The 21,622-nt window shown below is 68.1% G+C and overlaps 1 protein-coding gene across 6 annotated transcripts in view; it reads left to right on the top strand.

Annotated features, from left to right (window-relative positions):
* MTA1 (metastasis associated 1) overlaps positions 1-21,622 on the top strand; it is a 38,803-nt gene extending 17,181 nt beyond the window's left edge. Inside the window, exons 3-21 of one of the 6 annotated variants that reach the window (XM_082385839.1) lie at positions 2,030-2,123; positions 5,281-5,331; positions 5,727-5,853; positions 6,024-6,087; positions 8,446-8,563; positions 11,656-11,758; positions 12,570-12,669; positions 13,293-13,481; positions 14,797-14,871; positions 15,005-15,063; positions 15,412-15,527; positions 15,776-15,927; positions 16,022-16,211; positions 16,306-16,395; positions 17,380-17,532; positions 17,642-17,677; positions 20,435-20,466; positions 20,743-20,894; positions 20,983-21,622. In XM_082385839.1, the coding sequence (XP_082241965.1) occupies positions 2,030-2,123; positions 5,281-5,331; positions 5,727-5,853; positions 6,024-6,087; positions 8,446-8,563; positions 11,656-11,758; positions 12,570-12,669; positions 13,293-13,481; positions 14,797-14,871; positions 15,005-15,063; positions 15,412-15,527; positions 15,776-15,927; positions 16,022-16,211; positions 16,306-16,395; positions 17,380-17,532; positions 17,642-17,677; positions 20,435-20,466; positions 20,743-20,894; positions 20,983-21,133 (2,052 nt within the window). In that variant the 3' untranslated portion in view covers positions 21,134-21,622. Of the gene's footprint in view, positions 1-2,029; positions 2,124-5,280; positions 5,332-5,726; positions 5,854-6,023; positions 6,088-8,445; positions 8,564-11,655; positions 11,759-12,569; positions 12,670-13,292; positions 13,482-14,796; positions 14,872-15,004; positions 15,064-15,411; positions 15,528-15,775; positions 15,928-16,021; positions 16,212-16,305; positions 16,396-17,379; positions 17,533-17,641; positions 17,678-20,434; positions 20,467-20,742; positions 20,895-20,982 lie in introns of those variants that run through there. The other 5 variants (XM_082385841.1, XM_082385840.1, XM_082385843.1 and 2 more) reach the window with 5 other exon arrangements.

Below are 21,622 nucleotides of genomic sequence, written 5' to 3'. Positions count from 1 at the left end.
TGCGCCCTCTGGGTGCCAGCCAGGCAGGAGAGGCCCAGAGAGGACCAGAGGGCAGGCGGAGGCCTCCCGGGAAGCCTCTGGCATGGGACTAGAAGCCAGGTTTTAGGGAGTCAGGTTGGACCGTGGGTTGTGGGAATCTCCGAAAAGTCCAGCAAAGGACGAAAGGCAGACGCTGCGGACCCCAGTGGGACATCTCCCCGCATCCCACGTTGTCCCCCAGTGGGGTCCTCCTGGGGGGCCAAGGACCCCACTCCGCCTGCTCCCGAGCCGTGGCCACCCCCCGCCTTGTGGGAAGGCCCCCTGCCCTCCTGCCCTCGCTCGCGGGCCGCTGAGCCGGCCTCCGGTGCCCTGCAGTCGCCCCAGCTTTCCTCCCACAGGCCCTTTGGGACCCCAGCCCGGGGAGGGGGACGCAGGCAGATGGAGGAGACAGATGGGGGTTGTGAGGGGCTAGGCAGCAGGGATCCGGGCAGAGCACCAGAGGGAAGAGGGCTCTGGAGTCCCGGGTGTCCAGGATCTGGCCCAAGCCAGGCTCGCAGAGCTGAGGTTGTGCAGAACCAGGCACAACCCCAGGAGGTGCACGTTCTCGGGGGCCCCTGGGAGGCGCTGCACGTGGTGTGGGTCCAGGAGGGGGCATTGCTGCGACTCCACGGGCCCGCTGCGGGGCAGCCTCAGTGGCTCAGAGACTCTGACAGAGCCCTGAAGACGCAAGGCCCAGGTGCTCCCAGAGGCCGGGACCGTGGCTTCTGCGTGACGCTCTCGCAGTCGTCCTTCTAGACTCTGTCCGGTTGCTTCTGTGGTCCTGACGCGGTGCCAGATCGTCTCCGTCGTGTTGAAGGCCCCTCGTCATTCCAAGTTCAGCGGACAGTCTCCAGGACCATTTCTAGGAGGCGCTTTTTGGTCTGGAAATCCCATCTTGCAAAACTCTGGGCCCCCTTGAACACTGCAGACGTTTACGGGTCTGACACAGCCATCCCGACAAGTCGACAAGTCGTGCTTCTAAAAACCCAGCCTTCACCCGCTGAAGACGGCCGCGTCGTCTTCAGGCCCTCTCACAGTCACTTGTTTTGATACTTGATCTCAGTTTTCCTGGAAGAATTTTTCGTGTTCTTTATGTTCCTTCGTAGACTGGAGAGAGGATGGTTTTCATCAGCGTGCCCGCTGCAGTTCTTGTGATGAACCTGTAAAGCGGCGGAGTTGATAGCACTTTAACTTACGCTCAGGGATGTGAAAAATTCCTAAGGCTTTTTCTTAGGAAAAATTCCTGGTCTAATGGAATTTAATAACTAAAAGGGAAATACTTTTCACAAAGATAATTTTGTTTAATGTTGTAAATGCTGCTGTGCTGAACTCTACAAAGATTAGAATTGTGATACAGTCCTTGCTTTATTATTAAAAGTTTTGTAAACTTGGTTAGTTAAGAAGAAACGTGCTCTCGGTCTGAGGTTACCACCCCGCGGGCTTCGCGGTGTCCTTGCTGCTGCTCGTTCTGTCCGTGTTCGTTGGGCGCTTGGCAAGCCCGGGTCGTCCCAGGCAGCAGCGGCCGCGTGGGGGTCGGTCCCGGCCGCTGCAGCCCCATCCTGGTGCCGAGGCCCGCACTGCCCTGCGTCTCGGAGGCGGACCCAGGCCTCAGGGCCGCGCCTCTCGCGTGCTGGCCAGGTTTCTGCTCATGGCGGGTGACGGAGGCCCGCGGTTGTTGTCCTTGATCACACCCCTCTGGTGCCCGAAAGGAAGGGGCAGCTCCCGAGGCCACGGCAGAGCTGTCCTTTCTGGTGGCCGGGGTCCACCTGGTGTCCTCAGGCGGCTCGGGATAGGACGGTGGGGGTGGGGGGCGCAGACTCGGTTTAGGTCCGGTGTGCGTCCCCTCCGTCAGCCAGGGTTGCCGCTGCCCTTCAGGGCCCTCCCCGGGGCACGGGCTCCGCGTGACGAGCCCGTCCCTGGTCACCGCTGAGCCCCCAGCTGGGGGACGCCCCTGCGGGCAGCCGCAGGCCCGCGGGGCGTGCGTTCCTTAGCCCCTGCCTTGCTGTTGCAGACGGCCAGCGGGAACGTGGAGGCCAAGGTGGTGTGCTTCTACAGAAGGCGGGACATCTCCAGCACGCTCATCGCCCTGGCCGACAAGCACGCCAGTGAGTCTCCCAGCCGCCCGCCCTCCGGCCCGCCCGTAGCTGCCACCTCAGCCTCCGGGCGCGTGTAGACGAAGTCCGTGCATGTCCCCAGGGCCGCCTTCCTTCTCTGAGAAGCGGCCCTGGCCGTGCTCGTCCTAGCGTGTGGCTGCTCTCACCTGCCTGAGGACTTTAATTGGGGGGACTTTCCAGATCCTCGGTTGGACCACTCCTTGGATGGTGCAGGGAGCGCTGGGCCCTGGGCTCCAGGCCTGGGGGGGAGGGGCAGGGCCGCGGCCGCCCTTGCCCAGGACAGGCCTCTGCGCCACGCAGGGTGGACGCAGGCTGTGCGGCCGACCCTGAGGGAGCAGCCGGTTCTTTGGCGGCCTCGTCTGGCCTCACGGGAGGATGGGATCCCACCTTTGGGTTTTGGCCTCTGTGTCAGCGGCGTCCCTGTGGCATGCCAATGGTGGACCCTGAAGCTGTGCCCAGAGGGGACAGAGATGGGATACAGTGCCTCTCAGCCTCCCACCCTAAAGCCTGTGCCCACCACCCCTGCACTCTGGCCTCCCGGTGCCAAGGAAAAGGGGAAAAGAGCCGGGGTCTTGGGGGTGCCCCGCTGCGTGGCCCAGTGCAGTGGCCCGTGCAGTCGCTGGCCCTGCAGGTGTCAGCACGCGGGCTCCCGTTCATGCTGTCAGGACGCTGGCGGGGGCCTTGGGGGTGGCCCTGGCGGTAGGTGACCTGGGGGTGTCAATGACAGAGGATCTCCTCCCTGCGTCTGCTGCTCGGCCCAGAGCGACCGCAGCCCCTGCCCCTCGGCACATGGCGCGCTGTGTCCACGGGCCTAGGCTCTCCTGCTCTCAGGCCCCCGGGGGGAGCTTGGCCAGGTGTTAGGCCCCGAGACCCGCGGGAGGAGGGGGTCCTGCAGAAGTGCTGGAGCTGGCAGGGTGGGCAGAGGCCCTGCGGTGCCGGCGGGGCTTCTGCGCGCAGGGAAAGCGCCTTGCCGGGGACTCAGAGCCAAGCTGCAGGGAACACGTGTCGCGCGCACGGGATGTGCCGCTCCGAGGAGGCCACCCGCTCCCACCAGCTCACCGCGTCTCAGTGCGGGGCCTCGGCTGTTTTCTCAGGAGTCTGTACTGGCTGCTCCGTCTCGCGGTGATCTGTGCAGAAACCACGTTTCTCGGGGTTGACCCTCCTGGCGTGCTCATCTGTGAGCTCGCTGCAGCGGGGGCGAGGCTGGTGCACCTCGCTGCCCAGGGCCTCGCCCGGCGTCAAGGCATGGGTGTAGGGACACTCTGGGGGCCCTTCTGGCAGGAGAGGTAGAGACCCAGGGGAGCCCACTGTGCGGTCAGATTAGCTGCTCGAGTTTCTTCTGGGCCTGGGGGCCTGAGGGACAAGCTTCTGCCCTGCCCCTACCAGGGCGTCCAGCCCCTGGTGCAGCACAGATGCCCTGGGGCCACACAGGCCTCCCCGGAGCGGGAGAGCCCTTGCTGGGGTCTCCAGGCCACATTCTGCTCCGCCACGGCCCCATCTCGAGGTGTGTGGCCCCCTCCCACAGAGCTGTCCTCCTGAGACCAAGGCCTTGCCCGAGGGGACAGTGGGCACGGGTGACAGGTCCTCCCTGGAACCCCCCAGAGCCAGCTGCAGGGGCTCGGGAGAGCCAGTAGGGTGTGTGAGCTGAGCCGGGGTAGGGTGGGAGCCTGGAGCCTGCCTGGGCCTTGTGGGGAAGGCCCCCCAGCTCTGAGCCCAGGGCCTGGGCCCCCTGGATCCCAGAGGGAGGGGCTTTTGCGCCAGGGGCCATGTGCCCTGGGTTCCTAGAGGCCAAGCGCCACAGCCCACGCTCGTTTGAGGGTCCGCTGGGGACGGGGCCTGGGGGCTGTGGGGAGGCTCTCTCCTGGTCTCCCGGGGGCTGGAGGTCGGCCTGGCCCGAGCCCTGGCCACCCCTGAGGCCTTAAGCGTGGCCCTGGGGTGTGCGTTCCTGGGTCCCTCCTCACCATTCTGATGGCAGGGAGCCCTGGTGGGCTGGGGGTCTCAGAGCCACTGTGAGCTAGTGTCAGGACGGGGAGGGGCGGTGTCTGCAGACCTGAAACGGATGCCCAAGGGCCTGTCGCGGGCAGGGGCCAGGTTGGCTGCCCCTGGCCCCGGTTCCTAGCCGTGCTGCGGGGCCAGCGGTGCCGTCACCGGTTGGGCGTGAGCAGGATGAGGTGTGGGGATGGTGGGCCGGCTTCCAGGTGCTGGTGACGTCCCCGGGAGTGGGCAGGGAGGTGCCGAGGCCAGCGGTGTGGGTGCACAGGCTCCCGTGGCCCACGGCCTGGGCCGACTGGCCCTGCCCCCCTTCCCCCAGCGCCCCCGCCCCTAGCCTTGGCCTCAGTCTGAGCTGCCGGCAACTGGGGTTTGTTGGAGGCGGGGGCGGGGGTCCCCTGCCCAGGGGCACCAGGACTCCCTGCAGCCACCACAGGGGGGCAGCAGAGGGCCAGGGGCCTTGTGGTGGCCCAGAGCCCGGGGGGCTGGGCTCCACGCCCCTACCTTTGGGTCTTGGGGCAGGGGATGGGTTTCGCCGTGCGTCTGGCTTCCCCCACCCCACTGTGCACGACCCCAGACCGCCAGCGTGTGTTTGGGGTCGCCCTAGCCCCAGGGCTGCATGTGCTGGGGTCCACGTCGTGGAGACCTACCACAGCCCCACCGCATGCCAGTTTCGAGTTTCAGGCTTTCCCTGTGCCCATCGATGGCCCAGCCCTGGAGGTGTGGCCGAGGCCCCCCGGGTCACCATCCGCAGGCAGGAAGCACGCGCTGCTGACCTGGCCTTGGGATGCGTCCCCCGCGCCCCCCCGCACCCCACGCTGTGGCTCGGCCGTGTCCCCCGCCCCGTCCTTGTTTCTCCCGACTTCGCAGGGGCAGGTGTGTTCTGTGTGCAGGTAGCAGGGCCTCGCCGCCCAGGGTTGTCTGGGGCTCTGCTCGGAGAGTCTGGAGCAGCGTGGGCATGGGGTGGGCAGGAGCTGAGGTCAGCCCGGCGGGATGGCCAGAGGCTCGGGTGTTCTCTGGCTCCGGCTGGGTGGTCTGCAGCCCCCTTGTCCACCCTGCTTCCCGGCCTCACAGCCCTCGGTCCAGGCCGGGCGGGGAGTGAGTGGCGTGGCGCGCTGTCGCTGACGTGCCATCTGGGCGCTGTCTGTCTGTTACACAGCCCTGTCGGTCTGCTATAAACCTGGATCGGGGGCCGACAACGGCGAGGAAGGTAAGAGCCGCCCCTGCGGGAGGGTCCTGGGGTCTGTGCGCCGGGCTGCCCGCGTGCCGCGCCTGTGTGCCCTGCCGCGAGGTGGGCCTGAGGGGCTCCTGGCGCAGGGAGGGCTGCGGGGCACGGTGGGTCCTGCCCCCTGTCCTGGGTGTGCAGCAGCTGCTGTCTCGCTTTGCCTTCTTTCTCTGACGTGCTGCTTCCCAGGCCAGCACAGGACGTTGTCCTCCTTCCTGTTCAGATGCCCGGGGCTGCTGGGGTGCCCTGCGGGGACCTACACTGCCACCTGCCCCGGGTCCAGCACGGGGAGGGGCCTGTGCATCCAGCGGGTGGGCCTTTGTCCGGCCGCCTGAGCGTGTGTCTTTGGGACCAGCTCACAGGAGCTCTTTGTCCTTCAGGGGAAACAGAGGAGGAGATGGAAAACCCAGAAATGGCAGACCTGCCCGAGAAGCTCAAGCACCAGCTGAGGCATCGAGAGCTCTTCCTCTCAAGACAGCTGGAGTCACTGCCCGCCACCCACATCAGGTGCCCGGGGGCCTGGGGCGGGCACGAGGGAGTCCCGCCACCCACATCAGGTGCCCGGGGGCCTGGGGCGGGCACGAGGGAGTCCCGCCACCCACATCAGGTGCCCGGGGGCCTGGGGCGGGCACGAGGGAGTCTGCCCAGCCCCCCTGATGCGCGCCCTTGTCTTGCAGAGGGAAGTGCAGCGTCACTTTGCTCAACGAGACCGAGTCCCTCAAGTCCTACCTGGAACGGGAGGTGAGGCCGCGACGCCATGGGCTGGGGGCTGGGGGGTGGGGGCAGAGGCGGGTCCTGGCTCCGCTGGTCTGGCCTGGGCGGGCATTGCTGCTCCCACCTCACGCTGGGCTCAGGCCCTTCGCTGCCCGTGGCGCCCTAAGGCCAGGCGCTGTCACGGCCCTTCCCGCTGTCCCGTGCAGTCCCCACTCCTTGCACCTCCAGAGCGAGGGCCCAAAATGGGCGTGACGGCTCCCGGGGGTCTGCTCTCCCCACCACCCCCCGCCCCCCAGGAGGGGCACGATTCGTCCTGGAGGGGACGACGGGACCCGTGCTGGCCGCCGTGGTCGCCGTCAGGCTTCCCCAGCGGGCGTGTGGCCCTACCGCAGTCCAGGCCACCGTCTCCAGTCTTCACTGGGTTGACCCACGACTGTGTTGGCCGGGCGACCAGAGGGTTTCTGAGTTTATGAAATCAAAAACGTCAGTGCTGCCAGGGTCTGGGGCCAGGGCACCGGCCTCCTCATCCCACAGGCGAGGGTGGGAGCGGAGCCACGGCGACCGGTGCCTGGGCCTTGCCGTGACACCCGAGCTGCCCACCCTGAGCCCGCAGTGACCCCCAGGGCGGGTGGTGCTTGTTGCGGGCTGTCCGTGCTGCCGCCCAGCGCCCCTCCCCCAAGGTGGAACGACCCAAAACGTCCCCAGAGGGTGCACGCGTGAGTCCTGGGAGCAGCGAGAAGCGTGTTTGGGGACGATGGCAGGCCAGCGGGGTCAGGAGCAGCGCGGGCACGGGTGTTACCTAGTGGGACTGGTCGCGGTGTAAGGGAGCTCCTGGGGTCAGGCAAGGAGTGGTTGTGGGTCCGGGGTCCCCTCCCCGCGTGTCCCCACGCACTGCGGGCCCCCCCGGGACCTGCGTGCGGCCACCCTGCAGCTCCTAGCGGGAGCGTCATTGCCTGTGGGCGACACTCGTTCTCAGCCACGGTCCCCTCCCCTCGAGGAAGGGCCCGGCTCTTCCCGGGGGCCCAGAGGGGCAAGGTGGACGCGGGGTCGGACCGTGGACCATGGCGACAGCGGTCCAGTGAGGGCAAGCCCGGTGCCGTGGCCTCACCGAGGCCTGACTTGGTCAGGCGTTGGGGCACCGCCTGGAGGATGCTGCCTGCAGTCGGCGCTGAAGAGCCCCCAGGGCAGCCCGGGCCCCAGGGAGCCGCCGCGTGCCTGCCCACGGGACAGGGCAGGGGCCGTGGCCCCCAGGCGTGTGTCCACTGGGGGCTGCTGTCTGCAGTTTAGAAAGACCCCTTGGTGACAGCCACACAGAGGTGGTGACGCGGAGGGACGGCCGTGAGCAAAAAGGCGGCTGTGAACCACTTGGTCTCTGGCAGGCGCCTGGGCCCCATTCAGGGACCTGTGTGTGTCTCCTGGGCGCACGCCTCGTGTTTTCTGCTTCTCTCCGCTCACCTGTCTAGGGGTGGGTGGCTCTTAGCCTGAGACGGCAGGCGGCCCACTGGGGCGGCCTTCCCTCCCGGTCTGGGCGGCCCCGGGCGAGAACCGACTGACTGCGCCCAGGCCCGCCGTCCTGCTCGGGCCTCAGGGACTCAGTCCTCGGGTGCGGGTGCAGCCGCAGCCCACACGGACCTGCACCGAGAGGAGCCCTCGGCTCTGACGCAGGAGCTGGCCGCCGCCCGGGGAGCAGGGGCCGCGAGAAGCAACCACAAGGGAGTGAGAAAGGCGACACGGGGGCACGGGGACAGGTGGAAGTCCTGGCACGGGGTGCCGCGACCCTCGGTGTGCACGGGGAGACCCCAGGGGAAGCCCAGGGTCGGCAGGCTGGTTTCTGCCAAGCAGCCCCTGAGAAACAGCAGCGGCACGTGGAGTGCCAGGCAGCGAAGGGCCAGGAAGGCCGGATTGTGCCACTTCCAGCCGGAACAGCCTGGGCGCGGGCGTGCGGGGTGAAGACAGGCTCCGAGGCTGAGGGCCGCAGGCTGCTGCTCCGCTGACAGCTCTGGGCACCGAGTCCAGAACATTCTGTAACGTAACCCCTTTTGTGTACGTCTCCTGTGACAACTGCACGAAAACGGCACCATCTTCTCCAAGGATGTGCCCAGAATCTGTCAGATTCATCCCCAGATGCCTTAGGATTTTTGTTGCTGTTAAATGCTCTTATAAACTCAGTTTTCAAACTGTTGCTGCTGGTGGGCACGCGGCAGTTTGGGGAACTGGTCCTACAGCTGCCCCACCTGCTCTCTCAAGCCGGTTGAACTGCCAGCTCTCTGTGTCTCCGAGCAGATCGCTGTCCCTCCCGACGGTCGTCCCCTCCCGTCTGCTGACCTCCCATGAGCGTGGCCGAGGGTGCCGTGTATTGACGCCGCCCCGTGTGCTGTTTTCCAGGACTTCTTCTTCTACTCTCTCGTCTATGACCCCCAGCAGAAGACCCTCCTGGCTGACAAGGGCGAGATCCGTGTAGGGAACCGGTACCAGGCAGACATCACCGACCTGCTGAAAGAAGGTAGGGTGGGCCGGGAGGCTGGCGGGGAGGGCGGGGGGCTCTGGATGTTGGGATGGGGCAGCAAGCCCCAGGACCCCCAGCAGGAGGGGTCGTCGGACCGTCCCTGGCACCTGGAGATTTTGTTTCCTTTTGGCAGTTGTTTTCATAACCTTTTCAAAGCTCTTTCTCTCTCTCAAAAACTCGTTTGAATGGATCTGCCTATTTCACTGACTTGTAGCAGCGGGTGGTGCCGTCCGCGAGGCCGAAGTGCACGGGGACGCAGTGCCCAGCTCCCCTGCCCTTCAGTCCTTCAGCAGCCTGGGGGTCGTGGGCGGGCTTGACCCCCATCTTCTCAGCCCGTTCTGTCCCCGACCAAGCAGCCCAGGCAGGAACGTGGACCCGTGGTGGCCAGCAAGGCCGGTGCTGTCTGGCTCGGGGCGCCGTGTGGCGGGCTTCCTTCTGGGGCCACGTGGTTGAGGCCGGGTCACTTGGGTGTGGTGGCCTCACTCAGGCAGCTCAGGTTGACCGGGAGCGCAGCGGGGTCCGGGCCTCGTGGTACCTGCCACTTCCCCTCCCCCCCTTCCTTCCCGCGCGGCCGCGTGATTGCCATGTAGCAGGCCTGACGGCTGAACCGCGCACTTGCTTGTCCGTGATGGAGTCTTGGTGCCTGTTCTCTTCGGAGCCTTTGCTCCTGCGGAGCTGGTCCCCTGTGTGCAGGGTCATCCCCACGTGGCGCCCAGGTGGCCTCGGGGCCCGTGTCCCTCGGGAGCGCGGAGTCCTCCTGGCGCGCGTCCCCAGCACCTGTGGGGCCGCGGGTTGGGCTTGGCTCCCCTGTGGTCTGTGCCTCGGCTTCCTCTGTGCTGGGGAAACACCGGGCGTCCCTTCTTGCCGCGGCTGCCGCGCCTTTCGGAGACGTGATGCCTGATCCCCAGAAGCTGGTCCGCTTGTCCTAAACATCCGCTCTTGGCCTGTGTGCGTGTTTCCTGTTGCACACACACACACACACGAGCGCACACGCACGCCACACCTCCCACGCGTGTGCATCTCACACACACACACTTGCTTCCCCCGTTGGTTGGTCTTGGTCTCTGTCTCTGTCTCATGGGGGTTCCTGCCGCCGGTCGGATGTGAGACGGAGGGCTGACGGGAAGCACCTGCTGGGGGCGGTTCCCTCTGTTCACGGGTGTCTGGCTCCGTCCCGGGTGGGGCGAGGCTGCCCTTCCTGCCAGCCCTGGCACTCTGCCCTGTGGTCCTGCCCTGTGGCCGCTCGTGTCACTCGTGGGGGCTCCTCGCACTTGAGCAGAGCCGGATGCGCTGGCCCAGCTGGTCTCCTGGTGCAGCCCGTCCCCCTGCTGGGCGGGGTGCACCTGGCACCGGGGCCCCGCTCCAGGGACGGGCATTCTCCAGGGGCCCCATGGGGCCTCCTGGTCTACACCATCCCAGCCTGGCTGAGATAAAGGGCCTGGTGAGGGCCACATCCAGTGGGAAACAGGAGAGGCCACACGACGGCCACAGGAGAACACTGAGTGGCTGGAACGTCCGAGGACCTCGCTTTCTCGGCCATCCCTGGGCGCTTGGCGGGAGGATGCGTCTCTGGTCTCGGGGCGCCCTGGGGAAGCCCTACCTGCAGCCCCAGGGCCAGGGGCGGCATCCCTACAGCCCTTCCTCCTCCCGACCCCTGGACCGCTGGGGCGAGGTGGGGTCGGCCTAGGCCTCAGTTCCCTGTTCTCCTCCTGGAGCCTGGACCCTTCCCAGCAGGTGAAGCCGTGCCCCTGCCTTGGATGCGTGAGACGTCTGCAGGGTGCACCAGCGGGCGTGGGCGACAGGTGGGGCCACAGCTAGCTGTGCCTGTGGCTCTGGGCTCAGTTGCCCGGCAGTCGCTGGGGGCTGGTCGCGGCCCGCGGACCTTAGATCCTGGAGGGGGGGCCCCGCCTTCCTTGGTACCCACTGTCCCTGGGGAGGGTTCTCCGTGCCGAGTCACCACCAGGAAGGAGCCAAGCCACGACACTGGGAAGATCCCACCTGTGCTCGTCCTACAGACGCAGCCCCCAGGACCCTGACCCCTCAGATCTCTTCGTCCCCACCCCCGGGTCGGTCCTGCACCTCTGCAATGCGGGGCTTCTCTCCCGTGAGCCCCTGTCCCAGCGCCGTCCCCTGGAGCCTGGCAGGGCCTGACCTTCCCCAGGGCGAGGGAGCACGTGTTTCCTTGGTGACTTTCGGCCATGCCTGGCCCTGCATGACCGTGCTCCCACAGGGCTCCCACGGACTTGCTGAGTGCCGTGAGGGGTCCTGCCCTGGGTCTGGAAGTCGGTCGCCACCGAGAGCAACAGAGGCTGAGAGGGTCTGCAGACCTGCAGACTGAACGCCTGAGCTGAGCGGGGGTGTGACCTCGGGGCAGGCGTTCTCTGGACCCTCGTGCTGGCCTCGTCTGCCCCTTGCTGTCTGGAGCACGTGGCAGTTGGCACTTGGCACGGGCAGCTGCCCAGGAGAGAAACCCTCCTGGCTGGGCCCTGAGCCCCCATGCCTGCCGCATACAGGGTGAGGAGCAGGGCTCCCGCCCGCAGAGGGAAGATGCCCCGAGACGGAGCCTTCTGGCACCAAGGGGGCCCTTGGGTGGCAGGCGTGTGGGTCCGCACTGAGTCGACCTCAGTGTCCTCGTTGTGACGGGGCTGCCGCTGGGGGCTGGGAGCAGCTGCACCTGACCCTGCAGCGTCTCAGAGTAAAGAGCTTGGTTGATCAGATCCGAGCCGCCTCCGCCCCTCTGTCCAGCTGGCTGTGCTCCCTGGGCCCTCCCGACGGCACCTCTTCAAGCTCCTCCACGGGGGCCACGGGCTGCCAGCCCCACGCGCTCACTGTTTCCAGAGGTGAAGGCCGTCGTGTGTCGAGCGTGCCCTGGAGCTCCGGGCCCGACCGCCTCTGTGCGTGCGCGTGCCTGCGCGTGTGCGCGCGCTGTGGGCTCGTCCCTGGGCTCGCTCGCCCTCCCCGCCCCTCCCAGCGCGGCACTCCCCGTCTCAGCAGCCCGCTCCCTCGTCCGACCCTGGGCTCCACGCGGAGCCTCGGGGGTCTTCTCACGGCCTCGGTGGTTCTCACCGTGCAGTGTTTCTTCCTGGCAGGCGAGGAGGACGGCCGAGACCAGTCCAAGCTGGAGACCAAGGTGTGGGAGGCTCGCAACCCGCTGGTGGACAAGCAGATCGACCAGTTCCTGGTGGTGGCCCGGTGAGTTCCGGGCTGGGGCGGCCACGCCCCGCCCGACCCCCGGGCACAAGCTGGCACGGGGCCTCAGCCACTACCCCATCCCTGCGGCGGGCGGCGGGGTGCCTGTCCTACAGGGGGTCCCCCAGTGAAGGGCCTGGGAGGTCAGAGGGTCCGGGGCCCTGCTCTGTCGAGACCCCCCTCGTGGCTGCTAGGGAGGCCTGCAGGGTGGGACCTGGCCCTTCCCTGAAGGTGGAGCCGGCTCTGGGGGGCTGCCTGGGTCCCCGGGTCTGGGGGGCAGCCCGACACCTCCACCTCCACCCCCAACCCGACCCGTGGACCTCAGGGGCCGCCCACCGGCCGAGGCCAAGTAAGCCGGGCGCAGACGGGGCTCTTTCCCCGGACGGTAGGGCGGGACAGAGGTGCTTGTCTGGCTCCGGGACTGGGCAGATGTGGCCTGGAGGCGCAGGGTCTCCTGGGCACAAGGGGGCAGCCGTCCGAGGAGCAGCTTCTGCCCAGGCCGGCCCCCCAGGGGTCCCTGGGCTGGGCCGACAGGAGGGGAGCTCCTGCGAGCACACGGGGGCCGCACGCCCAGAAGGCGCCTGGGCCGGGTGCCGTCAGAAACAGTGTAGGAATGGGGCCTTGAGTCTCAGGACCTGAAGACTCTCTTTTGTAAGAAGAGGTCTGCAAAGTCTCAGAAACGACGTCCCCGTGCTCCAGACCAGAGGGCTCCGTCCCGAGACAGCCGAGTCTGGACGCGTCTGCGTGTCCGGCTTGGTCCGGCCGCCCCTCCTGCTTGTCCGCTCCAGTGGTCAGCGTCTCTCCTCCTCCCCAGCTCCGTGGGCACCTTTGCACGCGCCCTGGACTGCAGCAGCTCTGTCCGACAGCCCAGCCTGCACATGAGCGCCGCGGCCGCCTCTCGGGACATCACCCTGGTAAGTGAGAGGGCCACCGGGCAGCCGCGGCCCTGTGCATCTGCTCAGGTCAGCACCCGCCCCCCGGGCACAGCCCTCCCTGGGGGGCACAGCGCAGGGCTCTCGTTGCCCCTGTGTGGTGACCCTGTCTCATGCTGGTGAGAGGCTGCCGGCCGGCACGTGGTCAGGCCCTACCGGGCCCTTGCTGGGCCGCGGGCCGCACGTCCTCAGCCCGCCCTGCTCCTTCCACACTTGCCACCTCAGAGGCAGCGGCATCTCCTAGGGGACGGCTCGTGCCCTCGGCCGGCCCCTCCTGCCCGGGGCACTTAGGCCCTGGGGTCAGCCACCCACTGTCTGCGGGCTGAGCCGCCCCCTCCTGGAGCCCCGCCCCTGGCGAAGTGGGCCTGGGAGCACGGCTGCTTCCCTTTGCTGCCCCGAGCAGCTCGGCCCCTCCCTGCACTCTCCCCAGAGGCCCCCGGCTGCCCCCCGAGACTGTCCTTAGCCCCTCCCAGGTGGGAGGGAGGGCCAGCCCCCGGGTCCTGTGGCCTCCCACACACGGCCCGGGTGTGCCTCCTGCCTGGGGCCGGGCGGGGTGGGGTCGCTCCAGCTCTGGGGCCCGGGCGACCCCGCCTCTCCTGCTGCAGTTCCACGCCATGGACACGCTGCACAGGAGTGTGTACGACGTCGCCAAGGCCATCGCGGCCCTGGTGCCGCAGGGCGGGCCCGTCCTCTGCAGGGACGAGATGGAGGAGTGGTCGGCCTCGGAGGCCAGCCTTTTCGAGGAGGCCCTGGAGAAGTATGGGAAGGATTTCACTGACATTCAGCAAGATTTTGTGAGTACCGGGGGGTAGGTTCAGGGCCCTGCTGTGCCCGCCCGGCCGCCGTGCTTCCGTCCCCTTGTCCGTTAGTGGCTCCAGAGGAAACGCCCAGGGCCGCCTGGCGGGGCCTGGGCTGTGCCACCAAGGCCAGGGTCCGTGCTGGTGTCGCCGGGGTCCTCGCCGGGTCTTGTTTGACTTGGTTTGTTTGGTTGTTCCTAAGTGGCCGAGCGTCTCCGTGTACGTCCTTGCTTTGTGTCCCTTGAAAGTGTCCACCAGTGAGCCCGTGGGAATTCCCGCACGGGCAGGGCCTGTGCCCTCAGGGACCCCTCCTGCCCTTACAGCCCCTAACATACACTTGAACTCATCTGGAAGGAGGCGAACCGGTGGTCACTCAGAAGAGCGCGCCTGTGCAGAGAGGGCAGCAGGGGCGGCCGGGCCGGCCTGACTGCGAGTCCCAAAGGGGCGCCAGGACGCGGCGGCCTTGCCAGCACCTGATTCTGAGCAGCACCTCGGCAGTAACAGACGAGGCTGATGCCACAGGACCCACGTCAGAAGGCAGACGGCACCACTGAGGGTGGAGAAGCAGTGTCGGTCCCTAGAGGCCATCAGAGGGACCCGCGCAGCCCCTGGTGACGTGGACACAGGCCGAGCCCGGACAGCCGGCCCCCTCTGCAAGGCAGATGCGCAGAACGCCCTGAAAACCTAAGCAGAGCAGCAAGGCCTCCTCACACAGAAACAAGTGGAGCGAGAAGGCGGGCGGGAAATAAAGCGCTCACCTCGCCACGTCTCCCGCACGTCCCGGGCCCCTCGTGCTCCCGTGCGACGTCGGCCCAGGTGCGCACAGAGTCTGAATTGTCGACGCGCCCGGGCGGACGTTGTGGGTGAATCCGCGCCGCGGGACTCGGCTGAGACTGGCCCGGAGGTGGCGTGGAAACGCAGGGCGCGGGATGGCAGCGGCAAGACTCTGACGGCCGCACTGGACTTGCACGCAGCCTGTGGAGCCCAGAGGGGGCGCCTGAACAGTGGGGGAGCTGGGACGTGGGAGCAGGGCGATCACGAGGGCGTACCGGTGGAAGCGCTGCAGCCCACGGTCGTGGGTGGGGCTGGCGTCTGGGCGCCCAGCGCCTGGCGCAGGGGGAGGGAGCGCCCACCACCGGCCGAGCAGGGCAGAGGTGCCGGAACCGGCGTTGAATGGAGCGCGCCTGAGAGGGAGAGGGCGAGGCCCGAGAGGGGCCCTGGCGCGGGCTGGGGGAGGCTCGCCCCCTCGCGGGTGGGGTTAGCGGCCCCGCCACGCCCCCGCCCACCCCCTGACGCGCCCCTCTCTCCCCAGCTCCCCTGGAAGTCGCTCACCAGCATCATCGAGTATTATTACATGTGGAAGACCACCGACAGATACGTGCAGCAGGTGAGGGCTCGGCCTGGGCGGGGGCCGAGGGGTCCTGTGGGAACTTTGGGGTGAGGGGGCAGCGCGGGGACTGGGGGATCCCCTCTCCAGACCCACCTGCTGGCTGCCCTGACCCTTTGTTCTGTGTTTGAAGAAACGCTTGAAAGCAGCTGAAGCGGAGAGCAAGTTAAAGCAAGTTTATATCCCCAACTAGTAAGTACGCCCCTCACGGCACCGTCCTCGCGTCCCACGTGGCCCCGTGGTGCTGCCCTGGCTGAGTCCTAGAGAGTCGGGGGCCTGTCACTGAAGCCCGTGGTGGCCCGGGGGCAGCACAGGGCATCAGGACTGGATCCGCCCGGCCCGGGGTTCAACTCTGAGCTGAGCTAAGCGCAGGCAGGTGGAGCTGGGGTGTCGACGAGGTGGGAGCTGCTTCTAGAGCTCGAGGGGAGAAAGACCACACACCCCCAGGCAGGTCTGGACGGGGGCTGCCGGGCTCCGGAGCCGCGCGCCCAGGGCTTGCTGCTCCCGTGACGTCTTCCCTCTCTCCCTTCCTTACCCAAGTAACAAGCCAAACCCGAACCAGATCAGCGTCAATAACGTCAAGGCAGGCGTGGTGAACGGTGCGGGGGCGCCAGGCCAGAGCCCTGGGGCTGGCCGGGCCTGCGAGAGCTGTTACAGTAAGTGCCCCGCCCGGCATCCGGGTGCCCCCCAGCCCACAGCCCTGGGCGCCCCTGCACTGCCCTGGGGCCCAGCCTGGGGGCGGCGGCCACGCCCTGCGGGGGAAGCCCTCTCGGGGAGCACTGGGTGCCCGGGCCCGCGGGGCGGGGGGCAGGGGCGGGCGCGGGCGGGCGACAGCTGTGTGATGCTCTCTGCCGTCACTGGTCCTGCTTAAGAATCCGTCTATTTCCAACTTTGTTGTCCGTAGCCACCCAGTCTTACCAGTGGTATTCTTGGGGTCCCCCTAACATGCAGTGTCGCCTCTGCGCGTCTTGTTGGACATATTGGAAGAAATATGGTGGCTTGAAAATGCCAACCCGGTTAGATGGAGAGAGGCCAGGACCCAACCGCAGTAACATGGTAAGGCGGTACCCCCTACCCCGCCCCCACGCGCGCCCCGCGGTCCGGCCCGCGGTCATGGCGCTGTGTCGGGGCGGCCCGCCCCCTTCCGCAGAGCCCCCACGGCATCCCAGCCCGGAGCAGCGGGAGCCCCAAGTTTGCCATGAAGACGAGACAGGCCTTCTACCTGCACACCACCAAGCTCACACGGATCGCCCGGCGCCTGTGCCGTGAGATCCTGCGCCCGTGGCACGCCGCCCGGCACCCCTACATGCCCATCAACAGTGCGGCCATCAAGGCTGAGTGTGAGTGTCCCTGCGGGAGGGGCGCTAGCAGGGCTGGTGGCGACGGGGTGTGCAGCCCCTGCGGGAGCTCTGACCCGGGCCTCACGCCCCACAGGCACGGCACGGCTGCCCGGAGCCTCTCAGAGCCCGCTGGTGCTGAAGCAGGCCGCGCGGAAGCCCCTGGAGGCCGTCCTGCGGCACCTCGGTGAGCCTGCTCTCCTCCGGCGCGGCCCTGGCCCCCGGCTGCTGCATCCCTAACCCCCCTAAGGGGTCCCAGCCTCTCCCCACCCTGCTCCCCTCGCCCCTGCAGTCCCCAGGAGTCTGGGTCGGGCGCACTGGCTCTCGTGACGCCTCTGAGCCTGGATGGGCGTCTCCCGCGGGGGCTTCTTCGCACCCTACCCCCCAGGGCAGGGGCACGGCTGGGTGGGAGACGGGCACACCTAGGCAGCAGCCTGGAGGGAGGGCCCTTGTGGCCTGGGGACCCTGAGCACTTCGGCTGGCTTTGCCCCCGCCCCCCGCTCCCCCCGGCTTGTTCCTGGGACTTAGCCAGGGGCTTGGGTGGGGGGGAGGGGGGCAGGGCCCTGGGCTTGGCTGGGTTGACTTGGTCCCCCCCAGTGTTGGGGGTGGCTTTCCCTTCGTGAGGGACATTCCAGAACTGTGAGCCAGGCATGCTCCCAGCAGACAAAAGTGGCTCTGGCAGCACTTGCTGTCTGGAGTCTTGGTCCCGGGGCTGGCCTCGCCCTGACCCGTGGGGGGAGGTGGTCTCTGTTCCCTGAGAGCCACCCAGGGCTGGGGGGCCTTGGCAGGTGTGAGCCCGTACCCTCCGGGCCGGCCCTCGTGGGCTCGTCCTCGGCCAGCCAGCTGGGCCGTTAACATCCATCGTCTGGCTAGTGGCCAGCCCTGTGTTGTCAGCTCCCGTGGCCACTGAGTGGACCCGCTTGTTTATGGGTGTCTGGAGCCTGTCAGCTGCTGGTGGTCGCCGGGGATGCGGCCCTTGGGCTGGGGCTGAGGAGCCAAGGAGACCGGCCCCAGCAGCTGTCCCTGCTCTCAGGATGCCCGGGGGTGCTGGACTGCGGTGCCCTCCCAGGCCCTGCTCGCCATGGGCCTGGGCTCTGGCAGCCCACAGTCGGGTGGCAGGGCTGCTGCTGAGGACCCGCAGTGCGCCCACCTGCCCGCGTTGCCCCTGCAGAGACCCACCCCCGCCCCCCGAAGCCCGACCCCGTGAAGAGCGTGTCCGGCGCGCTCAGCGGCCTGACCCCTGCCAAGTCGGCCCCCGTCATCAACAACGGCTCCCCCACCATCCTGGGCAAGAGGAGCTACGAGCAGCACAACGGGGTGGACGGTGAGTCCGGCGGGGCCTTGGGCTTGGCCAGCACGGCCCGTGGCCCCCGCCGCGCCCGCACCCGCTGACCGTGTGTTCTCTCCTCTCTCCTGCCGCCGGGCGCTGCCAGGCAACGTGAAGAAGCGCCTCTTGATGCCCAGTAGGGGTAAGGCCCGGCCCTCCGCGCGTGCCTGTGTGTGCTGTGCTCACGCGTGCGCGGAGGACGGCTCAGGGCACGTACAAGGGCAGTCCACGCGGGCTGGGCCGCACCCTGCTGCCCCGGCTCCTCCCGATTCACCTGTCACTCTGCAAAGACCGGAGCGCTGCTCCTCGGGCCCCCAGCTCGCCCACACGCTGCCTCCTGCCCTGGGGCCTCCGGCTCGCGGGCCGCCCCTCCTTCCGGGCCCAGCGCCGGTCAGTGGACTGTCCTCGCTCCGGCAGCCCTGGTGCCCCCGCCGCCCGCCTGTACTGTCTGCCGTCGTGCTGCGACTGTCCGCGTGCCGCCAGCCTCAGCTTGTGTGGCCGCCTGCGCTGTGCTTGCAACCCTGCCCGCGCCCCTGCCCCGGTGGGGGGCTGTGGGACCCTGGTCCCCTCGGGGGGCAGATGGGACAGAGCTGTGGCGTGGCCGGCATGGCTGGGTGGGGGTCGGCGAGGCCCGGGTGGACGCTCAGGTCAGGGCCCCGCAGGGAGGCGCACCCAGGGCTGAGGGTCCCAGAGCTGAGGCAGCAGCGCCGTCTCCTGAGCGGGGTGGGATGCTCGCGGGGTGTGCGCTGGGGCAGCCCTCTGGGGGACCCTCCTGCCGTCGGGCGTCTCTGGAGTGTGGCTCCTCTCACCTGCCCAGGGCCCAGCTTCTGCCCCCGCAGCTGGGGGTGGGGTGTCCGTGGGCTGGGGCTGCTCTAGGAGGGTGTAGCCACGGTGGCAGTGGGGGACGTGTCAGACCTGGGTGTCCCAGGGCCCCCCAGGGGTCTGCCTGCGGCCGGACCACTGTGGGGGGGAGGTGAACAGGGAACCAGCTGAAGGGGAGAACGTGGGAAGTGCACTCGGAGCTCCTCCTGCCAGCCCCTCGTGACGGCAAGGTCAGGTCTGGTGTGGGTACCCCAGCTCCATGGGGCAGCCAGCATGGACACATCCAGAGCCCTTCCCAAGCTCACGACTGGAGGGGTACTGGCCCCGGGGGTCTGGCCGAGGCTTGGCTGTCCTGGGATCTGTGGGAGGTGGGCCGGATGTGGGGACCTGGGAGGTGGCAGCGGCCAGTGGCCACCCGGCCCAGCCCTGTCCCCTGGACGCTCCCTCTCTCGGCTGTGTCTGGGAGCCCCAGCAGGCACATCCGGAGGGTCAGCCGGTGGTACTGGTGCCGGGCCCTGCCATCTCACTCCAACTGGACACAGGCTCTTGCCGGCACCAGGCCTCCCCTGCCCCAGCTGCCTCACCCACGACCCTTCGGTGGGGCTCCGAGGGCGGGGCGCTGGCTCAGCTCACCCCCAGCCGCTCCCTGCTTGCTGATCTCCGCCCTCCCCACCATAGCCCTCGGGCGGGGAGGCTGCCGCAGCCCCTGGTCCCAGCAGCAGGGCTGGCTGCTCATCTGCCCCTGCGACAGGTGCCCTGGGGATGGTCTGATCACACCCACAGAAGGGGGTGAGGGGCTGCGTGCTCATCAGCAGGCAGCTTTGAGCTTTGGGGTTCGACCTGTTAAAAAGCCGTTAGTTAGCGGGAGGGATGAAATCCGTTTGCTTCTGTCGGGTTTTCCAACATCGATGTGCTTCCGTACCTATCTACTTCAGCCCCAGCGTGCAGATCCCGGGGTCGGGGGGTGGGGGGGGGAGCCGGGCGGGGCTATCGGGGGCCGCACACGAGCCCTGGGAGGAGGCCACAGCTGGCCTCCTGGGGTGCTGTGGGGCGGCCGGGGCAGCAGCGGGTGGCGGGAGCTGGCTCTGGGCGAGGGCCGGCCCCTGGCACCAGTGGGGCCTTAACGGGCTAAGTGGCCCACCCACGCGCCTGCGGCTGCATCCACCCTCTGGGCCCGCCGCATGCACGCACTCCCCTGTAACGCTGACCGTGTGCTTTCTTTTCTCCGCCACCCATCCCTCTGGTAGGCACCTACCTGGGTAAGTAGCACAGGGCCTCGAGGGCTGCAGGCCCGGTGCCGCGGCCCCTCCCTCCGCCCTGCCGGGGTTGGGGTACTCCAAGTTAGGAGGCGGTCTGCAAAGGGGAGGGCTGGACAGCTCTTGTCTGCTCGGCAAGAGACGCACCGGGGCCAAGGGGCACTTTTGGGAGGAGCTGGTCCTGGGAGGCCTCTGGCAGGACGCCGGTGCTGGAGACCAGCCCTCACGGCCGCGCACTCCCACGGCCGCCCCCAGACTCGCTCCGTGTGTGCCTGGGAGCCACAGGTCTTGGGCGCCGGTTGGGAGTGTGGACCGAGACCTGGGACGGCGCCTTTCCTGAGTCACTGGCAGCTGCTGTGGCTCCAGACCCCCGGCCACGGGATGGAAGTGCGGGAACCCTGGCCAGAGCCTGGCCTACTGGCCACTCCTGGGAGCTTCCACCAGCTCCTCCCTGGGTGGCTGGCCCCAGGGTTTGCGAGGGGGGCTGGGGGCCCCTCGGGAGGAAGCCCAGGGTGGCCTGGCCTTCTGGGGTCTGAGTGGTGCTGCCCGGGGAGTGGCCGCCTTGCAGAGGGGCTCCCTGGCGCCACCGTATTTACACCCACTGTAGACCAGGCCCCAGTTGTCGCGGCCCAGTCAAGGGAGCGAGCTCAGATCTGAGACTCCTGGTCCCCACCCAGAGCACCACCTGGGTGTGGGCTGCGGCTCTGGGGGGACCTGGCCCCGGGTTTCCTGCTTCTCGGCTGCGGGTCCTCAGCGAGCGTGTTGAGTGCAGGACACGCCCTGCCTCGGACCTCACAGCCTGTTCTCCTTCCTCTTGTCAGGTTTGGCGAATCACGGACAGACCAGGCACATGGTGAGCGGGAGGGCCCCCGTCCTCCACGTGTGTTCCCACAGCTCCCACGGGCCTCTGGGGGAGGCCCCCCAGCCCTGCCCGGCGCTGCACGGGAGCATCTGGGAGGCCCAGTGGGACCAGAGGAGGGGCAGGCGGCGGGTCTCCACAGCCCTCGGGGGGCCCCCTGCGCACCCGGGGTGGCCGAGCCTCCATGCTCCCCGCTGGGACCGCCACCTCGGGGTTTCCGGGTGCCCACGCGGAGGCCCCGGGCTGACCCCTGGCGCCTCCCCACCTCAGGGACCAAGCCGGAACCTCCTGCTCAACGGGAAGGCGTACCCCACCAAGGTGCGGCTGATCCGGGGGGGCTCCCTGCCCCCCGTCAAGCGGCGGCGAATGAACTGGATCGACGCCCCCGATGACGTGTTCTACATGGCCACCGAGGAGACCAGGTGGGGCCTCCAGGGCCGGCGGCGGGCCGGGGGCAGGGGCCACCGTGTCCGCGTCGCTCGTCCGCGTCACTCGGTGTCTCGCTCACAGGAAGATCCGCAAGCTGCTCTCGTCCTCCGAGACCAAGCGCGCGGCCCGCAGGCCCTACAAGCCCATCGCCCTGCGCCCGAGCCAGGCCCTGCCGCTGCGGCCGGCCCCGCCCGCGCCCGTCAACGACGAGCCCATCGTCATCGAGGACTAGGTGCCGCCCGCCTGCCCGCCTGCCCGCGAGGCCCTCCAACCGCAGACCGCGCCCGCCCGCCGCCCGCCCGCCGCCCGGTTCCGGTAGTGCCCCCGCCCGCCCTCCCCCGCAGAGACTGCTCCTCGGCCCCCCACGGGGAGAAGCGCACCTAACTTACTCCGGGGCCTCCGAGGAGTCATTTTTTTAGCTTTGTGTTTACTTTTTGGCCGGAGCGGAGCTGAGGAGCCGCCCAAGCGCTCGCCCTGCAACGCGGGCCTGCGGGCCGGCCGGGAGTTTCGTTGTGTTCTGTTGAAGGTGCCATTTTAAATTTTATTTTTATTACTTTTTTTGTAGATGAACTTAAGCTCTGTAACTTACACCTGGAATGTTAGGATCGGCGTGGCCAGCGGCCGGCCGAGCTGCCTGGTGGGGTTGGCCCGTTGTCTTTTCAAGTAATTTTCATATTAAAAAAAAACAAAGAAAAAAAAACTCATAAAAACAAAAATCCAA

This window comes from Balaenoptera borealis (assembly GCF_965194805.1).
Source record: "Balaenoptera borealis genome assembly, chromosome: 3".
Taxonomy (NCBI): domain Eukaryota; kingdom Metazoa; phylum Chordata; class Mammalia; order Artiodactyla; family Balaenopteridae; genus Balaenoptera; species Balaenoptera borealis.
The sequence above is the reverse complement of the archived record's forward strand: the minus strand, read 5'-3'. Positions and strand labels throughout refer to the sequence as shown.